The sequence below is a fragment of the Rhopalosiphum padi genome, chromosome 4 (assembly GCF_020882245.1).
Source record: "Rhopalosiphum padi isolate XX-2018 chromosome 4, ASM2088224v1, whole genome shotgun sequence".
In the NCBI taxonomy this organism is placed as follows: domain Eukaryota; kingdom Metazoa; phylum Arthropoda; class Insecta; order Hemiptera; family Aphididae; genus Rhopalosiphum; species Rhopalosiphum padi.
The window spans coordinates 53,925,528-53,948,558 of NC_083600.1; the positions used below are offsets into that span (position 1 = coordinate 53,925,528).

The 23,031-nt window shown below is 29.9% G+C and overlaps 5 protein-coding genes across 6 annotated transcripts in view; 1 reads left to right on the forward strand and 4 right to left on the reverse strand.

The window, feature by feature from the left end:
* LOC132930331 (neurobeachin-like protein 1) overlaps nt 1-23,031 on the reverse strand; it is a 107,731-nt gene that overhangs the window by 13,125 nt on the left and 71,575 nt on the right. The window lies entirely within an intron of this gene.
* LOC132930337 (larval cuticle protein A3A) lies at nt 888-1,967 on the reverse strand. The gene is made up of 2 exons (XM_060996167.1): nt 1,810-1,967; nt 888-1,699 (listed from the first exon to the last, which is right to left on the reverse strand). The coding sequence occupies exons 1-2, from the start codon at nt 1,822-1,824 to the stop codon at nt 1,088-1,090; spliced, it is 627 nt and encodes a 208-aa protein (XP_060852150.1). The 5' UTR covers nt 1,825-1,967; the 3' UTR covers nt 888-1,087.
* LOC132930341 (uncharacterized) lies at nt 8,744-11,306 on the forward strand. Its single transcript, XM_060996170.1, has 2 exons — nt 8,744-8,937; nt 9,548-11,306. Exons 1-2 carry the CDS (start codon nt 8,914-8,916, stop codon nt 9,995-9,997), a joined length of 474 nt encoding a protein of 157 aa, XP_060852153.1. The 5' UTR covers nt 8,744-8,913; the 3' UTR covers nt 9,998-11,306.
* On the reverse strand, nt 15,652-16,899 carry LOC132930336 (cuticle protein 21-like). Its single transcript, XM_060996166.1, has 2 exons — nt 16,744-16,899; nt 15,652-16,452 (listed from the first exon to the last, which is right to left on the reverse strand). The coding sequence occupies exons 1-2, from the start codon at nt 16,888-16,890 to the stop codon at nt 15,916-15,918; spliced, it is 684 nt and encodes a 227-aa protein (XP_060852149.1). The 5' UTR covers nt 16,891-16,899; the 3' UTR covers nt 15,652-15,915.
* On the reverse strand, nt 20,436-22,981 carry LOC132930335 (ataxin-2 homolog). Its single transcript, XM_060996165.1, has 2 exons — nt 22,831-22,981; nt 20,436-21,395 (listed from the first exon to the last, which is right to left on the reverse strand). Exons 1-2 carry the CDS (start codon nt 22,843-22,845, stop codon nt 20,589-20,591), a joined length of 822 nt encoding a protein of 273 aa, XP_060852148.1. The 5' UTR covers nt 22,846-22,981; the 3' UTR covers nt 20,436-20,588.

The following is a 23,031-nucleotide window of genomic DNA, read 5'->3' on the forward strand; positions in this document are numbered from 1 at the left end:
TAAATCACCTAATCTGCAAAAACTGGTATACTTGACGAGTATAGTAAGTATAAAGTGAGGGTTTTTCCTGTTTAATAACAAAAGAATATAAATTCTATGGAGAGGATTGTGTTCAGTCCATACTCACAAAGTAACAACAACGACTTGAATTTTCGATAATAAATAATGTTATATAAATTAAAACGCAATACATTAAGTGTTCGGTACAATTATAAGTTTAAGCAACAATTATAATAATTGTATCTGCATTAATAGTTTGTTCAGAAAATAATAATATATTTCATTGTTTATTGAAATAATGTCATTATAAAACTAGAAAAGTGTATATTAGAGTAGGTATATTCATAATATTATTTAGTGGTTATATTCGAGCAGTAATAATAATTATTTAGTATGATGTAAATGATATGATTTTTCAAGACACATATCCATGTCTACACTTTATAGTATGGTAAATATAATATCATTGGAAAGCAATATTCATCGCTGTCAGTATAACATAAATAAATTGAATTTGTTTTTCTCTTAGTATAATGCTTAATGGTAATTTTTTTAACTGTTTTCTGAAATGTTTCAATGAATGGGCTTACGCTGTTTTTGGTAGAGACTGAACCTTCAAAGCCATTACTTTCATAAAACACATCAATCAATAACGCTCTTGTAGATCGATTACAGACGAAAATCTAAGAACAACACCTCAGAATGAGTTATTGCTGTTAACGTATACACGCTGCGATGAGGTACCTGGTTGGCGCGGTTTGAACTTAAAGTCACATCAACGAATTCGCACCAAATACTCATAATATGGTTATAAGTGGTATAGAGGGTGTAATTTACCTTTGTTTTGTGTGAATAATGTACGCGCTCGTAATTTATAATATAATATGTTTAAGAGTTAGAAACTTTATTTATTGCCTTGAAATATATAGAAGATAATACAATATAACAGCGAGAAAAAAGTTATGTACAAAAAGGAAACACAAACATAAAATAAAAATACACGTACAATATATATATATAGGTATAGAGATTATGTCCGGCGGAGTCAGTGGCGGCGATGATCGTATACGGCGGCGTCAGTCATTCATTATACGACTACGGCAGGGGCGACGGCTGGCGCGACGACTGGCACGTCCTTTTGGACGACAGCGTTGAATCCGTTGACGTCGTCGGCGTAATAGTTGACGGTCCTGCGGCTGCCATCGGGTTCGATCAGACTGTAGCGGCCTTTGACCACGTCACCGTCGCGAACTTCCTCTTGGTCCTTGGCGTCACCGGTCAGCGAGTCCCGGACTGTGTACGCGAATTGGTATTGCGGGTAGGCGTCTGTGAAGTCGAGCTTGGCCACGGCGGGTGCGGCGGCCACGGGCAACGGTGCAGCGGCCACGGGAAGAGGCGCGGCTGCGCGGACCAGTGGGGCGCTGGCCGGGAACGGTGCTATGGCAGCGGCGGCGGCCGGGAATGGAGCGGCGGCGAACCGGGCGGCAGGTGCCGGGAACGCTTGAAGTGGAGCCGCCACGGCACGGGAAGCGGCCGGCAACAACGGCGCTCTGAACGGGTAAGTGGCGTACGGGTAGGCGGCGGGCGCGGCCGAGTATGGCAACAGTCCTGGATAGGCGTACGGGGCTGGGGCGACGGCGGGGAGTACTCCGGGTTCGCAACGGCCGACGGCTGCCACGACGGCCAAGACCAATGAAGACTGCGAAGAGGAAAAGACAAATCGATAAAATGTGTAAGAGAAATAGCACGCCAACAGATGTCGGTCGTCAGATATCGTAATAACCGTATTACTATAATACTGGTACTTACCTTGATGAATGCCATTTCTTCGGTGATTTTTTGTTGTTCGGTTACTGCGAAAGTGACAAGACGGCGAGTGTTGTTTTTCGGAAAAGACCGGATGAACTCGAGAGTCGAATTGGATGTGATTGACAACGGTCACCGTCGACGGTTATATAGTGGTCTGTGGACGCCCCCACAATGTGTCATTTTCGCTGTGCCCCTACACCGTAGATTCGATGATCGAACGCGACGGATATTGTGCCACCCACCGGCGATTGACACCGGACAGGGGCCGATTGCCAAGTGGGCGAGAGGAGAGGGCCGTGTCGTAACGGAGACGTGGCCAGAATGCCATACCAGCCCCGGCGATGGAACAACCGTTCAATTTAATAATAATATAATAGTACTGCAGACGCGACAATGTCCGGCGACTATAATCGTATGCGGGTCATCGAGTCTTGGTCCGAGTCCAATCCGATCCATATACCTAGGTTAGGCCAGACCGACCGAGGTGTGTACGCGGCGAAAGTGAAACCTCCGCGTGGGTATATCGCACGGCCAGTCATCGTCATCGTCCTTGGAAGGACGCGACGAAAATCGTCCTGCGAACATGCACGTCACCGCCGTCAGGGAGACTTCGACGCGACGAATAATTTATTGACGAACACTCGCGTACCACAATAATATGTTATGCGTGCGTGTTCATTATAATAGCATTGTTTTACGCTATACGTCCAACCCGATGTCGTGGTTAATCTTTCCGCGAGTTCGAGAGATAACAGAACAAAATAGTTTAATGTACGACAAAGGTATTACTATGTGATCGGGGGTGGATGTAAAGAGGGACGAGCAATGCGAGCACTATAGATAATATTTATCTTAGGACTTCGACATATTTCCCGTTTATCGGCTAATTTATAAAAAAAGTGCAGTAACACACTGACGCCTTTCTAATAATGATTTCAATAATATCTTAAATGCTTAATGTATTTAATTTATACTCTTACAATGTTATTAAATGTGCAAAAGATACACTGTTTCTAATCTAGAGTTGACACTCCTGTTAAATTTCGTTTTGATTTTAAAAGTACAGCTTAAAGCTGTTATACGTATTTTACTTTTATAAAAACTAAAAGAAGGTACTATAAATAAACCTACTTATAAGATATGGGTGTCCATAGTCCGCATTGAAAGTACGGAGTTTACATTTACACATCTATATCATATCATATTTGATAACATTGTTAATTTTAATATAATACCTTAAGTTCGTTTACTATAAATAATTTGACTTTATAACTGTCATTCAAATGATAAGATTAGGTAAATCCACATTACACATATAATATTCTTATTTTGTTTAATGTTTATTTTATTTTTATTATAAATTTGTGGTAGATCGAATGAAAATTAAAACTTATTAAGTTTTCATTTATAAGTTTATTACATATTATTTAGGTAATGTATATTTATATTTAATCAAACCTTTGAATATTTAATTGAATTACGCTATTAAATAAAATAATGATTAATAAATAACAATTGCGATTGTTGTGAATTTTTCAATATTTCCGAGAATTCCCGTCAAGTTAAATTTCCGGAAATTTCCAAACCTTATAGTGGTCATCTAGTCAAGCTCCCTCTTTTTTCTTTTCTAGATATACACTGCAGTAGGCAATGACCAAGTCAATAATATTGTGAAGAAGTTTAAGTGATATGATACGCCTTATTCTTATATCATAATAACTATTCTGGGAACGGGTAGTGTGCTAACTTGAGGCGGTAATGACAGCCCCCCAAACAACTAAATTTCAAGGTTTATATCCGGATAAATTGCGACCCCGATATAATATGGCAATGTAGAACTACGATTTAAGTGGTTCAAGATCATGTGCGAGCGTCTTCGACGCAACGACGACGGTGGCACATCGTCACGCGCGCGCGAAACGGAATAGGTTGCGAAACTCCGAAATAGAAAACGCCCCTTAGGATTGTATGTCCATCACGTAGTATGCATATTATTTTAACTTTGTACATACACGATCGTAATTATTGTTGCGCGTGTCCATTTCTGCGCGTACGTTAACAATAATAATATGTCGTCAACTGCACTGCAACTCTGACCAGATAGGTGCCGTAACAATGCGATTTCGATCGACAACAAATAAATTCAATTATAACGTTTGCCAAAGTGGATTTCGTCCAGACGGTTTAGAAACACATCATAATATTATACTATACTTTACTCGAGTTCGTATCATATAATATATAGCGCGTCAGTCGCGGTCGGAACGCCGCACCTGTCGTTCGTTTTTTACTGTGTCCCATGTAATATTTAGGTGTTTTTTTTCTAATTATATAGTATAACCTATGTGGATGGTAAGCGCCGTCGACTGAAAGTGTTGTCGTTAAGTGTTATAGTCTTTTACGCATCCCTATATGTCGAGACGCATTTGTAACGCTATTTAAGTGTAAAATTATAATATCTATCATCTCCGATGTGATGAAATATTATAACGCAAAATTTATCCGCAGACTTGGCAATTAAATATAACTTATAGATTTTTCAAAAAACTTTAATGGGTTAACAGTATTATTATTTCAATATTATAATACTAGTATTTTGATATACTTAGGTTTTGGGTGTTGTTCGGACATCATTTTTGGTTATTAGATCGATGGATTTAAACCAAAATTAAGAAATGTTACGTTTGAACCGATCGAAACAAGAGTACATTATACTAGGTATTATAACGCGTACCTGTCAGTGTTCCACATATGAGCGTTGTATCAGAAATCGAATGGGCCACCAAATTATGAATATACCTAATAAGTAAAGAAACAATCAATATCTGTTAGATAAGGTTAGATTACCATTTACCGTTCGAAATTAAACTCAAACGATATAATATCATTCCTGATCTCGTAAGTTATTATTTTTTATCGTCTGGAAAAACCGATAGATGATTATAAATCGTTTGGGAACACACGTTGCACATTTTTTTAAATAATGACATGAATGTATACTCGTATTGTATTGCACGAGTATCGCATAATATCTGTCACGACAAAGATGTAGTTATAATTATTGCTAAATAGTGTACGCTTGAGGAAACAGACTTTCGCGCTAAAGGCCTCGGGGTGAGTGTAATACAATACCTACTATATTATAATATGTTTTAATCAAAATGTATTTACATGGCACATCAGCTGATGTATAGTTTTTAATATTATAACTATCGTACGTGATATGAAAAGGATTACGTTGGTAGTCAAATATCCCCAAAGGCCTTTTCCATTAAAACGATAATACGCAGACAAACAATATTGTGAAATTATAAATAAATGTTAATATTTCATTGTTTATTTTTTTCTAGCACTGTTAGCTTAAATATACCTTGTCTTATTCAAATTCATCGTAAAAATAATGTATCTAACTAAAATACAAAATTAAATATGAATATTAACGTATTTTTAAAAACCTAATTTTTTATTTTATTATACGTATACATTTTTTTATTGTTTAACTAGAACATAGTTTGAATTGGTGGTATGCGGTAAATATTAGCACTATTATAATAAATATAATACGTTATGCTTATAACTGCTTATATATTTAATATCAACTAGATATAACTAGTGCCAATAAATAATTTAGAATATTTAGATTAAAAACAGGTTAGAAAAATAATTTGATATGTAAAAAGAACTGCAGTGTTTACCGCACTCGTTTTAAATTGGCGAAAGACTCGTTCAACTCCCACATATTAATATACAATTATTAAAATTATACTTAATAAATACGTTTTCTTAATAAAAAAAATATATTCCATATTTTATTTAATATTATACAAATTATTTGTTATAATATGTTGGTATGTAGAACACGCATTAATAAAATATTATGCAAATAAGTGTCAAATACATTTGAGAGCGCAACTATATATATTAAAAAGTTGATTTCCTCGAAGTAACATCTTGGCATACGAATTCTCATAAAAGGCATACATCTTTAAGTAGTTAATATAGATGTAGTCCTTATTTTATATTTATAAAATTATAACGTACACAATATTATACGTCGTTACGTGCCAAATCTACATAGTAAAGCTATTAAGTTTCACAAATTAATATTAATCATTTATAAAATTAATGTCAATAATGTGGTCACCAAATAACAAAATATAAACATAAGAATGCTCTTCATACAGAGTCAAAATCTGAACCCTAAAATACAAATCAGACTAAATAGAAATATTATGAACGTAAATATACGGATATTTATCTAACTATATAAGATAAGCAAAAAGGTCATATAAGAAATATATCATGTATAAATGAAATTTAGATAATTACGTGTAATTAATAATGACGAATTATAAACAAAAATAATTTATGATACTTTGATTTTAAATATTTTAATAACATTAATCTAAGATTCTAAAACACATTAAAGGAAGTATATATTACTTAAAGTCGATATAAATGCTAATAGTGATTTCAGCGATAAATCAGCAAATTACGTACAAAATAAAAAATAATACGACATATAAAACATTAATTTAATATTTATTTTGTACTTATAATAGACATATCTCGATCAAATATTGTGTTAAAGGTTTATACAGCTACAGACTATCATATTGATTGAAAATAAACATTCAACCAATTTATATAAACCATAAACACAATTTATACATTACGAGCTGAAGATATAATTGTATACTAGTATAATGTAGGCGATTTATACATTAAATATAAGTAAAAGTTATTCGAAAGAATGATGAACACTAATAACGATTCACTAGCAGATGATATACTTATATATCTAATTTAAATGCTACAAATTGTAATGAAAAATACATAATATACGACACTATTGTTATATGAATATAATAATAGTTATATAATATACATGTACAATCTACATTGTATAACATAAAACCTATTCATTTATAATGTTCTAAACTTAAATAACCGTGATAAAGAGTTGAGTATTTAATTAGTAATTAATTAGTTTAACATATTTACATAACTTTTTTCTTTTTTTTTTGTTAATTTAAAATATGAAAATTTACCACACATTATATAGTATAGGTATATACTTAGAGAAAATCTTAAGAAACCCAACTATATTTAGATGAAAAACTGTATAAATTATAATAAGTACTTACTATCATGAAATGCAATAAAAATCTTCATGGAATAATGCTTTTAATCACACAGATAAAATAAATAAGTTATACATAATACTATTTGTACCTAAATGGTATAAAATCTTTTTTCTTTCTTTTTTTTTATTAAGCTGAACAAAAATAATAATAAAACAAAAATCGGTAAAATCGTAACTTGCTTAAAAAATTATTAAATCGTTTAATTAGTATGTAAATAGGTGGATGTGTAAACAAGATTGAATAATATGATAACAGTATTATCAAATTAAGGATAATAATGATAGCTCATCGCAGGTCACTGTGGATTTAAAATAGCAATAATAATAAAAAATAATAATAATATTATTATACATACGAAAAATCACTTAGTGAGTGAAAACGAAATATATTGAAATATTTGTTCTTAATATTCTGTTTCAAAATATGAATCTCAATAAATATAAAGTAAATTTTAAAAAATCACTGTGATAAAAATAACGTTTAATATAATATTATATAAGTACTCCAAAATTCAGTGTCAAAAGCATCTTAAAAGTACTGAACCTTTTATTATGAACATATTTTTTTTCTTTGAAAATAAATTGACCAATTTTACGAGTGTTAAGCTGTTTTAAGGCCTAAATCCGTATAATATATATATATATATATTATTACCTTAAATATTAAGTTTAGGTATACTGGACAATGCACTACCGCAGAATCTTGAAAAACCTGATGGTTAATATAACCGTAGTTGACGCAATGATTGCAGATCATGAATCATGATCTTTCTCATCAGTCGTTAGAGCTGACGACAAATAAAAACGACCGGTGACGACGACTGATGGGGAAGCGTAAACAATGATGAATAGCAAAGAGGAAAACGCGATAATATTTACGTTAGAATATAATATTTTTCACAAACGCGTTTCCAGTCTATTTACTTGAGACCAATCCGCAACAACAACAACAACAACAACAACAATAACATATCACCGTTAGATAAGTGCTCGTAGCATATTGTATACATACAAACGATATATTAGATAGTAATGTACGGGGTGATCCATTTCATATAAAATTAAATCATTTTTTAATTAAAAAAAAAATATTTCATATAATTTGAAATATTTAAAAAGTACATAAAATGTATAAAATCTTTAAAAAAGATTAAATATTTTATTAGTGTTTTTTATGATAACCTATTTTTTGTCATAGGTAATCACTAATCAGAAACAAAATTACTTTTCTATATAATTTGTTTATATCTTTTTATTTTAAATACCATTACCAAAGGTTTCACCTAATACTTTATAGCACCATCCTAATCCTTTAATCATCAGGTGTTGGTACCGTGACCTACTAAATTAGTTGATAAATAAATCAATTGTTATTCTTAAAGGTTTCATCATTGGATGACTTCCCTCATTTTGTGTTTACATGTTATTTTTTATGTAAATTGTTTGTTGTATTTTTCATTTACTTATATGCAAATTATAAATACAAATTATAACATTTTCTTTAAATAAAAATTAAAAAAAAGCTATATGATAATATTTACTTGAGTATAAAGTCTAACTATTAAAGTGTAACTAGTCAAACAGACCGCCCTGTACATAAATACGTCTACATATATACCACGCGCACAGTTTTCTAGGATAATTAAATTGTACATGTTTACGCTGCTTATACATATCATACATTCGATTTAAATATAATGCTTTACGTGTTTGGTCACAAGGGTCGGTGTACCATGTCGTATATTAATAAAATTCGTGATGTGTGCATGTTATGCTATATTACATTATTCACATAGGCGTGATACCCGGTTGCGTATTATAATAACATAATAATAGTAACGAGCAGTTTTCACCGAAAAATCTTCCGGTGCCATCTAGTTTAAATAGCTAAGCCATCTGGAATAAGTTTCATTTGGGCAGCAGTACTGTTTGTGTTCCGTCCGCTGTTAAACAAGACCATGAAGGGTTCTACGGTTATTGCGGTAAGCGATTTTCATTTATAATAATATAATAATGTTTTTAGTGTTTAGACAACACCATCATACATGCGCAGGGCGTGGTGAATGACACAACTCGCTTAAATCCAATCTAACCTTATCTAAGCTTGGTTTTCTTGTTGTGGTCCACTCGTATAGTTTATCACTTGTCTCTTCGTTTTACCGTTTAAAGCGCAGATAACACTTTTTTTTTTTGTAAAAGTTAATATCAGAATCTAATTAATAAACTAACACATATAACGATAAAGCATTCGAGTAAACAGTGTTGGTGATCCATGCCACGTAAAAAAATGTTTCACTCTTTTATGATGCGACTATGAAAACTCAATGATAGCAATATAAATTTTAAAATTGTAAAAATTACTTAAGTCCTGTACACCCGAGACGCATGCTTTATAGGATACTACGTATTTCGTTATGATATGTTACGATAACTGGCGTTAGTCCTTCTTGTTATAATAGTGTAAATATCCAGTTTACAAGTATAGTTTGCGAAGTCATAAACTTGTGTTGGGGAAATTCACACACAAATATTGAGACTGTTGAATTACTCACGACGGCATCAATAAACGACAAAATTTAATGTATTTTGCAGTCGTGTGTTTTGCTGAGTATGGTCACATGGTCGCGGTGTTTGCCGTACGGCGGATATCAACTGCAGGCCCAGTCGCTCGGTGGCCACGAACAGTTTTACAACAACTTCCCACATGGCCAGCAACAGGTGACAGAGCTGTACAACCATCATACCACACAGGTGCAGGAAGAACACGAGGACCATCACGAACCGGTGCACTATTCGTTCCACTATGACGTGCACGACCCACACACGGGTGACGTGAAGAGCCAGCACGAGACGAGATCTGGCGACGTGGTGAACGGGTTCTACACGCTGGTGGAACCGGACGGCACCATCCGGACGGTTAAGTATACGGCGGACAAACACAACGGATTCAATGCCGTGGTGGACCGCAAGAAACCGAACTTTGACGTCGGCTCATTCAACTACCACCAACAACAACCAAAACAACAACATCACTATAATTGACGACGTCCTACAAGGACATAGAGGCGTGCTCAGCTTTTTTAAAAGGGGGAGAGATATCTTGCCCGTCCTAATAGATAAGTATGTGAATTTTCAATTATTTTCAGACCTCGTTATAATAACAAAAAAATATATATTCTTGTATTAACTCATCGCGGATGCCGTAGTTAATTATAATATAATCGTATGTATTGGTATAGTATATTTGTTACCATAAAGTAATATCTTGACGTAAATCACGGTGGATTGCGGTAAATATGTTTTCATTAATTTATCGTGTATTTTATTTTCATAAATAAAGTATTATAACTTTTAAGAAAAACTAAAAATCATACAGAAAATAATATTGAAATCAATAGAAAAAATAAAGAAAATATTGTACCACTCTCCCTTGAGCACACACCCCTGTTCTGAAGTACCTAAAAACAATTGTTTATCAATTCGATCGTTATATATAAATAATAACCCGTAACGCTAAAAATTACAATCATTCGCCTCTCTCCACCTCACCAGTCATTTATCACGTAATTTACAAATTTTAATACATTTTAAATTATTTCATAGTTTATAATACAGGTATGTGTATAATGTTATTAATAAAATATATTTATGTAATACAAAATCCCTAATTTTTTACATAAATACCAATTCAAAATTACGCATGACATAAGTACAAAAATAAAACGATTTTAGAGATACATCACTAAATCCCCAAAAATAACGCAATTAATTATATATTTCTAATGGCATCATGTATTCATTAATCAAGCGTTCTCATGGAGAATATTTCTCTACATATATATTTAATAGGTGTAATATATTTTTGTTCCTAACTACCTCCCATCTTTCTTCCAATGATTTTAATCACCTGTACATTTCGGTTTGTACATTATCTACCTCGTGTTATGTATATTCCTATATATTAGTTTTGTTTTTCCGTTGTAAATAATAATAACGTCTTCATCTACTTACTTTAACTGTTAGGTTATTTTGTCGATTTAATAATTTCATAAATAAAATAAAAAGAAAAATCTTCTCGAGTAAACTACGGCCGTCATACACTGAGCATCCGCAATCCCTACAGTTTATAGTTTATTATAATATAATTTTTATACTGTTATGATTATGCAAGTCAAGTCAAAAAATTACACCTACATTTGTTTTGTTTTTCATAAATCTAAATAAAGTTACTTGACGCATTGCATTTTGTGATATTATGATGTAAAAATGTTTTTTTTTTTTTTGAAAATATTGTTTGATCTGTTATTGTTTTGTACACTTTTAAATAAATATAATTGCGTTTTTCTATAAACTCGATTTCTTTTTTTTTTTTTTTTTGTAAGCCACGACAAAGCGTATAATATGAATCACAAAAATGTACTTATTTTAAATTACAGCACGTGCAGTGTCCTTAATGTACAGTCATGGCGGATGCACTTAGATGGACTTGATAAACCATTGTCCAAACAGTTGCATAAAATTCAAGTTCTATATAGATGTATAATATATCTACGATGAATGCGACAATCATTCTAAAACGGGAATAGTTATAGCCCTGATTTTCCCAAAGACGGTATTTCAATTTCATACAGCGAAATTATACCTTTGCTGTAGTTGCAACAAGCGAACATATTGTGGTATCGGCCGTTATATATTTTCAGAAACAATAAGTTTCTAAAAAATACAATTTAAAAAAAAAATCAAAAATGCATTTGGAATACAAAACGTAAATATTGTACATCACGCTTTTCCAATGGTTTAATTTGTGAATTCCAATAATAATATACGAGTAATATCATACAAAATAAGTACATAATTGTAGTATACAATACTAACTGATAGGTAGTAATATTATAATAATATATTAATATATATTATACGCAGATACTCGTGAATTGGATTTCATTCTGTCAATCGAAAGTTATTGCATCGGCGTACAACCGGAAGCAGTACGAAAATAAAAATTGACCAATTGCCAATCGGATAAGTTTGATAATTGAATTAAATTCTATATAGGTACATATTATATATTTTACAAACCTAATTAATTTTTCGAGTAGTAATACATTTTTTCTTTCCCAATAATATATTCAATTATATAATAAAATATTTATAAAAAGAAAAAAATCCTTTTTAATTAGACAATTCTGTTTGCAATAAGCTAAAAAATATAGACCACCGCGCCGTCAACTTTTATAATAGCTATAAACACTATGTATATGTCTATATATTCTATAATTTTTAATAACATTTTCCCTGTGATTAAATCCTAATTTTCTTTTAACTTACAAAACGTTTACAAATCAATTTACAAATAACTTATTATAAAATATCTTGTTAGTTATTGGATTATTACGAAAATCAAAATATTATTGTAATATATATTATTATACTTTTTTTAAATTCTAATTTTTTTAAATTTTTATTAGGTACTAATAAAATCAAAAAAACATTTTTTTTTTTTTGCTAATCATAATTATTGATAAATAAAAGATAAATTAAAAAAATATGTTAATTTTAATATTTTTTATTGTATCATAATTTTGAATTGTATACAATATATATATATATATAAACATATACAGCATATTATAAACAAATATATTATAATATAGTTTAAACCGCACTAATAATACATTAAATGTCCACTTAAATTAGCAAATCATCTCTTCAATCATAAGACATAATAGTTGCTAATAATATAAGCAAAAAAAATATACATTGCTTTAACTACCTAATCAACCTTGAACGGAATGATAATCCCAAATACAAATATAAACAGTATTATTGAACCTAAGTTTAAAGAATAGTTTGTTGACCTTTAATAATAGAATACGATTAAATCAAAATTAAAAAAAAAATTAAAATAGATAGACGATATTATATCTAAGATAATATAATATTATAGATGTATATGATTTTTACAACACTGTAAGTAGAGTAAGCATTGAAATAAACTGTATTTACATTATTTTGTTATTACTTATGATAACGTTCTGTTGAGCAAATTGACATAATCATATTATACGTTTTATAAATTGGATATTTTACATCGCAATACGTGTATTAATTACCACGTTATATAAGTGGATTTTATAGGTTTTAATGTACCCATTATAATTATTTAAACTAAATAATTTTAACTATTCAAGTATTATAAGTTATGTAATAATAAAATAATTATTAATATATATATATATATATATATATATATATATATATATATATATTTGCTTTAAATCGTCTTTTTAGTTAAAAACAAGTATAGGTAAAATCTTTAAAAATAAAGATTAAGAAAATTTAAAAATGTTCTGGAATTTCATTAACATGGGAATATAATGATGCTTAAAATAAACATCAATGTTTATAGTTGTAATTATTAATTAGTATTCAAGGTTGGTAAAAATTAATGCAACATGAACTATATTTGTACATTTATTTAAAAATACTTGGCTTCTATTCAAACGCATATTATTTGTATACTTCGTATAATGATAAGATGGTCATAATCATATAATGGACTATTACATGATCAATATTACATAATTCAACTTATCGATTGACTTATAACATTTAGTTTTGAGAACTTTTCTCTCGACTTTTACTAACAATTATCTGTTGTTTGTCACGACAGTCTAGAAATATTTCCTCAGTTTCATATAAGCAACTATTCCAGCATCTTCTTTTGACTAGTATTTTGACTAGTATAATATTTTATAAATTTTAAAATCATTATACAGCCAAGGTTTTTGTGATTTGTTTTTTTAGAGTCAATGCTTCTTCATTGACTATAGTTAATTTTGTTCATGTAATTTATTAAATGCTATATTTATTTTATTATAGCCATATACAGCGTAATTAATAAAGCATGCTCACCCCTAATTTTTTTTTTTTTTTGATAGATAATTTGTTAAAATTATAATTGATGGAATTTTTAGTAATAAAATGTTATTTAAATTTAAACAAGTGGTTTCTGAATTAATAATGAATGCTAAAATGAACATTAAATGCTTTATGATGATTTAAAAATTATAGGGATTAATATAAATAATTTATAAAAATTGTCTGATAATATCAAATGATAGACTAAATATTATATATATTTAATGTAAACCCATTATTGAGGACTACTATACTTGTATCAGTTACATCGCCCTGATGTAGTGATGTATACCAATTTTATAATATTTAAAGGTACCTAATAAGTTCTTATAATTTTTCTCATAGTTGTTCTATCATAAATTATAAAATAGATACAAGTATATATATACTACAACCGTACATACTAGTATTGGGAAATAAGACATTAATTGTACGATGACATCAACTGCACCGAATATTAGATAGAATTACATTTTTGCAAGGCACTCATCATTTTTTTTTTAAATTATGAGTCCCCCTTAAATTCTTTATATTTGAATAAATATTACGTATTATACTCAACATTTCTATTTGTTTGTTACAAGGTAATTATTTTCGTTTTTACTAAGATAAATCATGTATATACAGCATACAGGTTGAAGCTGTACCTGTACTGTAAAGTTGACTTAATAATTCACTAAAATGGAATCACTTATGTATTTTTATAAATAAAATGTTAGTGATTATTAGTTATTAATCATCAATAAATTTAACTTTTTCTTAATAATAGATATGAATATACTTTATATACATTAACGTATAATTAACTATTTTTGCTTTTTATCATTATGGTTATATTTGTGAAATTAATAAACTATCTATACAATTTTAAATGAAGTAAAAACAATTATCAAGCATCAGTGTTAAAATAATTTTTAAATAAAATAAAATAAAATAAACTTTTTTTTAATATATTTTCAAAGAAGTGCAACATTGCTGTAATTATTTAACAACAGTTTTTATGTACGAAAAGTTGTAAGTACGATGTACATTATATTACTGCAAAAGTATATAGTACATTTATAACACTAAATAAAATTTCAGATAAAATTAAACAAATTACAATAGTATTCGATAATTAATATTAAATACATAATAATGTATAATATTCACACATAGTAACCTCTGGTTCGGTTTCTTGAGACGAGAACGTGCGAGTTGGATTTAAAAACAATAATAGGAATGGTTCAAGACACTTATCGACTGAAGACGGATTTGACAATGCATGTATATAATAATTATAATATTACACACGACAAATATAACATTTTGTAAGATAATATAAATTATAATAATTCCTTAAAAAAGGTTCGGAGCAGAGTTGTAGTGAACTTGAAATTATTCAGAAGCAAATCTAATATTCCAACCACCCACCTACCAAAATAACCAAAACAACGACAAACACATATTTTTATATGTGGTTTTGACCACCTACCTGACTTGTAGTGAATACCAAAACACTAGTTATTACTACATTATTACTTATTGACCAATAGCCAATTATACCTATCCACCCACACCAACCCTTAAAAAAAAACTCATTTGCAGCCGCTTTGCCATGACACGAGTAATAGTTATCAAACAAGACGTTTACGATTATTGAATCGCGTGTGGTCGAGTTCGATAAGTATATAATTAGGTGCTGAACGCAACAGTGTAATAACAGCTAAAAACGAAGAAAATGCAAAAACTTCGTGATAGATATAGATATAGGTATAGATATACATATAGATATGTTTATAGAAGAAACAAACGTACTTACACGTACACTTTATTGATCACTGTGATTATTTTTGCTTACATAATATTATCGTAAGTATACATAATAAAGATAGATACAAATTTTAAACAGATGAAAATACAATATCGAAGAAATTAATATTATTTTATATGTTCAACTCGTCGCTGCTGGCGAAACACGATGCAGGAGCGACATTTTGCGGGACAAGCGCCGAGTTATGTACACACGTGGCGGCACCCGTTTTTTGGACATATTACATTTACTTGCGGACGAACGGGTAACTGTATTGACCGTATGAGTACGGAGAGTAGGCACCGCTGTACGAGTATGGAGAGTAGGCACCGCTGTACGGGTACTGTTGGTAACCGTACGAGTACGGCTGGTAGTTGTACGGGTAACCGCTGTAGTAAGGTGCCACTGGTGCAACGTACGGGACGTAAGGGGTGGGTGTGACGGCGGGGGCGATCACCGGGACGACGGCCGGTTTGATCACAGTGGCGGCCTTTGCGACGACTGGCAGGGCTGCGCCACTGACTGGTTCTCGGACGACTTCGGCGGTGAATCCGTTGACGGCATCGGCCTTGTACCTGACTGTGCGCAGGAAACCGTCAGAGTCCACGGTGCGGTAGTAACCGGTAACGTCGTCGCCGTTTCTCGTTTCCTGTTGGTCTTTTTGGTCACCGGTGGTCGGATCGTTGACCGCGTAGCTGAAGTCGTATTGAGCTGGTGCGGATGGCTCGCTGAGTACAGCGGCGTGCGCTAAGCAGGCAAAAGCCAGGCACAGGAAACTCACGGTCTGAAACGAACGAGTAAGGTAAGAGACGTCGTGAGACACAGAAATTATGACGTTAAACTGTTGAGATGAACAGTTGTAGTGTTTTAAGTATTACACGACTCGGACAAGACTGAAAGTACTCGAGCCGACAATATATCGCGTAAGGATGAAAAAATTCATTTGACGTTAAAATTTCGACGAAGGCATTCAGGTTCAAAAACTATTTGCGATCGTCGAAATTCATTACACCGATGAGCGACTGTAAGAACCATACGAATATCGCAGAGTAATATTCTAATATAAAACACTTACCTTAGGTCCTTGCATTGTCGGTTGAGTGTGTTTTGCAGATGTGACTACCCGGTGAACTGCTAAATGCTTAATGCGGCTGCGAATGTGTATGCAAAACTTTAAGTAATCGCAGTATATATAGTCGTGTTTACCCCCACGGGTGGACATAAATAGGTGCACTATGAATCCAGACGACCTTGAATCATTGTTATGGAAGAAGCCGGGTGAATCTTATAAGTCCTTATGAGAATCCGGTATGGACCAAAGATATGTCGCGTGCACGGTAAAAAAATGATTTTATAAAAAAAAAAAACGAAAAAAAAAGGAACGGTTTCTTATTCGAGTTATATTTCATAGAGTTTTTAACTTGTGGGTGTTTGATATATTAAAAATTCACGATACAGAAGAAAAAAACTTTGTTGTCTGAATAATTAGTAATATCATAATAAAATACACCTATACACTGTTAATACAGCTGTTGTACATCATATAAATTATACAATATGGCTATACGTAGTTAGATCGTTTATAAAATAGATATTTTCGTTCGCATGAGTTGCATCTATTGTATAATTACCTAGACTATGATTATTAGTATAAGGTAATATAGCTCAAGTATAAGATTAAAAAAATAACATTATTATTGTAATCAGTTAGGTAGTTAGGATGTTTATAAATTATGACATTTTAATATATTTTTCTTTTAGTTGAGAGCATGTAGACCAAATGATAAATTCGATGGTTGTCGTCAATTGAATAATCGATTAATTACATTTATCGTACTTAAAATTTCGTTTGAATGTATTTCATTTCAACTTCAGTTTTATAGTCAATGACTATTTTTTATTATAAAAAAGTAATTTTAAATAAGTTATATGATTCAAATAATAGTATCAATTTTACATTTTTTAAACATGAATACGCATTGATAGTATTGAGATCAGCTATGTACAATAATTTGTCTTTGACGGGCTACTTGGGTAAATAATTCTAATTTCGTTTATATAACATTATATACCCACAATACTCATATTACGTATATCATTTGTTATATTTTTTTATCACTATGCATTTTGCATATAGTAATCTTATTTAACTTGTTAATTGTTTCCTTATCTTTTAGATGTAATATAATAATAATAAGTGATAATTTTACATTACAAAAAAAATATTTTCTTATATTTATTATTTGTAAGAGACCCCAAATGAACCGCGAGCCATGTGTTGGATACCATTGGTATAGATGAAATATTACACTCTATAAATGTTTACTTTGGACATAAAAATTTGTCAAAAAAAAAAAAAAATATTAAAAGTAAAACAAGTCTGAATATTTTTAAAAGTACCTTGAATGTGTAAATTGATTTTTTTAAGGAAAAATCCAGTTTTTACATAGATAGTCCATTTATACATAACCTTGGAGTGTTAATAAAATATCGTTCATTTTTTATACATAGCACTAGCACATTCTGTTTGCACGAAGGAGTAGAATCTTATTTAGCATGTTTTAGGAATACCTACTATACATCATAAAGTATAAAATAAATATTAATATCAAAAATATTTATATTGTCAATAACCATGACTGGCATAGATGGTTTTCTAAAACTATTTTTATTTATCAATTAAGATAAAAAAGAATACTATTTTTAATTAGGGAAGATAAAATACTAGCTATTTAGTAAGGCTATTTATATGAAAACTTGGGACCTCGAATTGAATTAGCAAATACAATTTTTATATTTCTACAAAAAATGGAACAATATAAATTAATTCAAATATTTAGAGAAAATAATTTATAAAATAATAATTATCAATTTTAAGTAGCTAATAATAGTAATAACCAATGTTTTTAACCATTGTTGAAGCTCTTGAAAACTCTTAAATTTCCAAAATTATCAAGAAAAACAAAGAAATTAAAAATAAACGATAACTGGAATTATTTTAGGCATATAAGTTTTCGATAAAATTAATTTTGTTTCTTTTATTGTAATTCAAAAATAAATGACCAACTGTATCTAGATGTTAATTTTTGAAAAAATGTTAGTGCTATATATTATTCGTTTTATATTAATAAAAAGTATACACAATGTGCTCATTTTCTTTTTATACATTTTTAAGTAAAGGTGTTCTTAATTTATTCTCACAGAAACTTAATATTCACACGAAATGCGGAATTTTATTTTGTGTACCTAGATATTTCAAGATCAAATTTTAACAAAATTGAATATTTAAACGATTTTAATTAATTTTTTATTATTCACGGGAAACTTAAATATTACTTTACGTTTACAACGTTTATAATTATTTAATACCCAAAATATTTAGTTTAATTTTAAGCTAACCAAGAACCTTCACATCATTGCTAAAGTTTGCCGGCATTGACTTATAAGTTAATAACAGATATTAATATTATAATAATATAGTTATATAGTCGTATTATAGATCATAATATTTACTATTTTTTTCTCGCAAAAATTAGTTTATTTCAATTATTAATAGTAATATAATATATATATTTATGTACATAAAATAAAATATTCATAGAAATATAAGCCGACAGATTGTCTCCGCTCAGAAACGCTTTTCATTTGCAATGATTATTATAATACCTATCTCTAATTACGATATACGCCCACCTTCGTTTATACTCTATCCCAGGAGTGACCATAATTTTTTTGGTACTAAAAATAATATACTTCACTTAGTTTACAGTCTATGCAGTAGAACAATATTTCTACTAGTTTTAAACATACAGTTTATCTTTTTAATAAATTATTAGTATTCTAATAACAATAATTGTTATATTTTTTAGTAGAAATAAGTATACAATCTGTGCTCTAAGACAAAATAAGAGTATATACTATAAATTAAAATAACATGGAAAACATTTGAGGGAATAACCTATCTAGTGATACCACTACATTTGTTCAAACATAAATAGCTATATATATTATTGTTTTCTATTTCTATCATTGTTACTGGTTGGTTATTCGTTTATTACGTTAGCCATTAAAAAGGTTTTTACACTAATTTATTTTTAGACATCGTGGGGGATTCCATGGATTGCGTGAGTAGCAAAATCAGAATCTAATAACAAATAAAAATAAATTACTTCAATAATATTGTATTATGGCTAGTAGGTTCTTGAAAGTTGTGATATTATATTATATTATTTTGATGGATATTAATGCTGTAAAGATAGAAGAGAAAATTACACTTCATTAGTTGATAAAACACTATTTGTATTCTATTGTTTTGTTTCTATACTTCTACTAAAGAAAAAATAGTTCTGTAGTTTATTTACTACACAAATAATTTAATAGCTTTAAAATAATAGGTATTTAAAAAAAAAAATTAGAAATCTTAAAAACACATACATTTTAATATTTTATTAATGTTATAAATTGTAAATGTGTTTGAGAATAAATCCTTCATAGAATAAACCTATTATATAAGATTACGAGTTTTTGTTTTAATATTTCATGTACCTGTATATTTTCCCTTAAATATTTTTACGTGAAATCTTATTTTGATTTAGTAAGTATGCTAATAAATAAGAATAAATATTCAATAGAATTTTACAAAATATTTCAAACTAAACTTAAAAATATTTACTAAACCTAGTAGTAAAAATAAGTACATAATATCAATAACCATTGTAATACCTATGTAAATAAATGAAGAGGACTTTAAAAATAATATAACGCAAGTAGAATAAATGAATAAGTTTATTGTCCTTGTATAAATGAAACACGTTTTTATTTTTCCAAAATAGTTTTTCTGTGTAATAAAACTAAAAACTAAAATAGTTATTATAGTAATTATGATAAAAATAAAAACGGTCGAAAACCAAGTATGTATAATCAAGTCGATTTTAAGAGGGCTTTAGGTATTTTTGGCGCTTGTGGCTCATAGTTATATTGCGGAGCCGCGTAAAAACCATACGGATGTGGAGCGTTGTAGTACGGCGTTGGCTGTCGAATAAACATATTAACTCTTTGTGGACGTTGGTGGGTTGTATACGTTTGGCCGTCGAGAGACTTCACGGATCTGAGTACGTTTTGTCCATAGACTGGGTAGTTATATGGGGCGTAGTTAGTAAAACCTTGGTAGTTCGGTGGCGGATAATACAGTCCTTCGTTATGCGGTTGATAATATTGTCCTCCGTTTTGGGGCGGATAATACTGTCCGTTATGTTGCGGTGGATACAGCCCTTCATTTGATGGTGGGTTCTGCGCTACACTGTGTTGTGCAGGGCGTTGGCCCTCGTGTTGCGGCGGATACAACGGTTGTTGTTGTGGCGGATTCTGCACTTCCTGTTGTGGCGGATTCTGCACCTCCTGTTGTGGCGCTACAGGAGACTGTGCTTCTTGCTGCGACGTAGGGTACTGCATTTCCGGTTGTGTAGGATACTGAACTTCTTGCTGTGGTACTGCAGGTTCTTGCGTAGGAAGCGGCTCTGCTCCAAGTGTAGTAACTTCGGTAGGAATGGTATAACCGACGGGAACAGCAGAATCGACTGGGGGAGAGGGTTCGATCGACGGGATGACTAAATCAAAAATAGAATGTTTTTTAAACGGGATGTGTTTGCAATGGAAAATACGATCTTTCAATAACGATTTCTTTTCGGCGCTGATTAAACACGCAATAGCGGATACCAACACGATGGCCTAAAAAAAAATATATATATATATAATATACAGCATATTACATTTTTGAGGGATGGTTAAAATATAAAAAAAATAACCATTAAACAAATTTTTCATTTAGTCCAACGAGATGTAACAACAAAACATAAAAAATTGTTATTTTCCGTTTAAATATCAAATTTCATTAAAACTTAAAATGCCAATATAAATTTTTGACATTTTTTAATTGTTATGAGAACAGCTTAAAACTAATTTTTAAATGAAAAATAATTTATACGTTTTCGTAATTTATACACACAAATGTCCACAAACATTTTAACTTGAAAGTTTATTAACATGTATCCAAAAATAATAGAATTGGGTATAGTTTTAATTGTCTATAATTATCATATGAAATGCCAAAATATTTTTAAAATAATACCATGTCTGGAATAATCTAATATAAATATTTAGAGAAAATGTCAAGTATATATAAATAATCGTTATTATTCATTTTTGAATCACAAATAATAGAAAATATCTATAAAATAATAATTATTGAGAAAAAAACAGAGGAAAATATTCATACACCAGTTATCAGCAAAATCGATGTTTATTTTTTATTGTAATAATAATATTATGTTGTAGATAATCAAACATTTTAATTTTTTTTTTAGTTTTTTTTCCTGAATTGTGTCGATCAGCTCGACATCATTTTAAAATCAAACAACTTGAAAGTTTAAAATACAAGATTTTTCATAAGTTGCTTTATCAGAAATTAAAAAGAATTAAAAATATATAGTCATATTTATTTAAGCTCTAAGTTAGAATTTATAAGAAATTGATTATTCAAATTTATTAACCTAACGATTTATTCTGAAACGATTTTCGTTATTTTGTTGTAAATCAAAAATTATTAACCATAGACATTTTAAACACTTCAATATTACTAATAATGTTATTTATTTTTATATATACATAATTTGAAAGTATTAAGACTAGTTTTAGGTAAGGTTTGACTTAATACGAATTTAAAATTAAAATTGATTTATTTTTTCAAATAAATGACAATAAACATTTTTTTCTTTGACAAAAAGTTATAAAATGTGATATGAGGTTTTTACTACGTTTTTCATTTAGAAAAGTAAAAATATCAAAAATACACAGGTATACATTTTTGTATAGCTGATGTTTGAAATTTTTACAAAATTTACATAAACTTGCAAATATAATACAGAATTCTCTATACGTAAGAATGAGGAAAACAGTTGAGTACAATACCACATTCATTTTTTTTGAACGTTTGATAACCAAATAGAATATTTACGAAAAATAACAATTTTATATTCCCCAAATAATTTTAAATATTATTAAGTTATGTTAATGATTTTTCCGAAATTCAAAATATTAAAACATAATAATAATTAATGAATTATTTGATATGTATAATATATTAATAATAATATTATGTACTTACTTTGAAACACATCATGATGATTTTTGCTGAAGATAAACCACTTTTAAATTTTGACTAATGTTAACCAACAGCCGGAACAAGAAGTATAAAAAAACTAAAGACTGAAATCGAAATACGGCCCCTTAAGTAGAAACAGATACATATAAGCTATTAATTTCTACTCACATTAATGAGTCTAAAATCACCTACTGTCTAGACTGC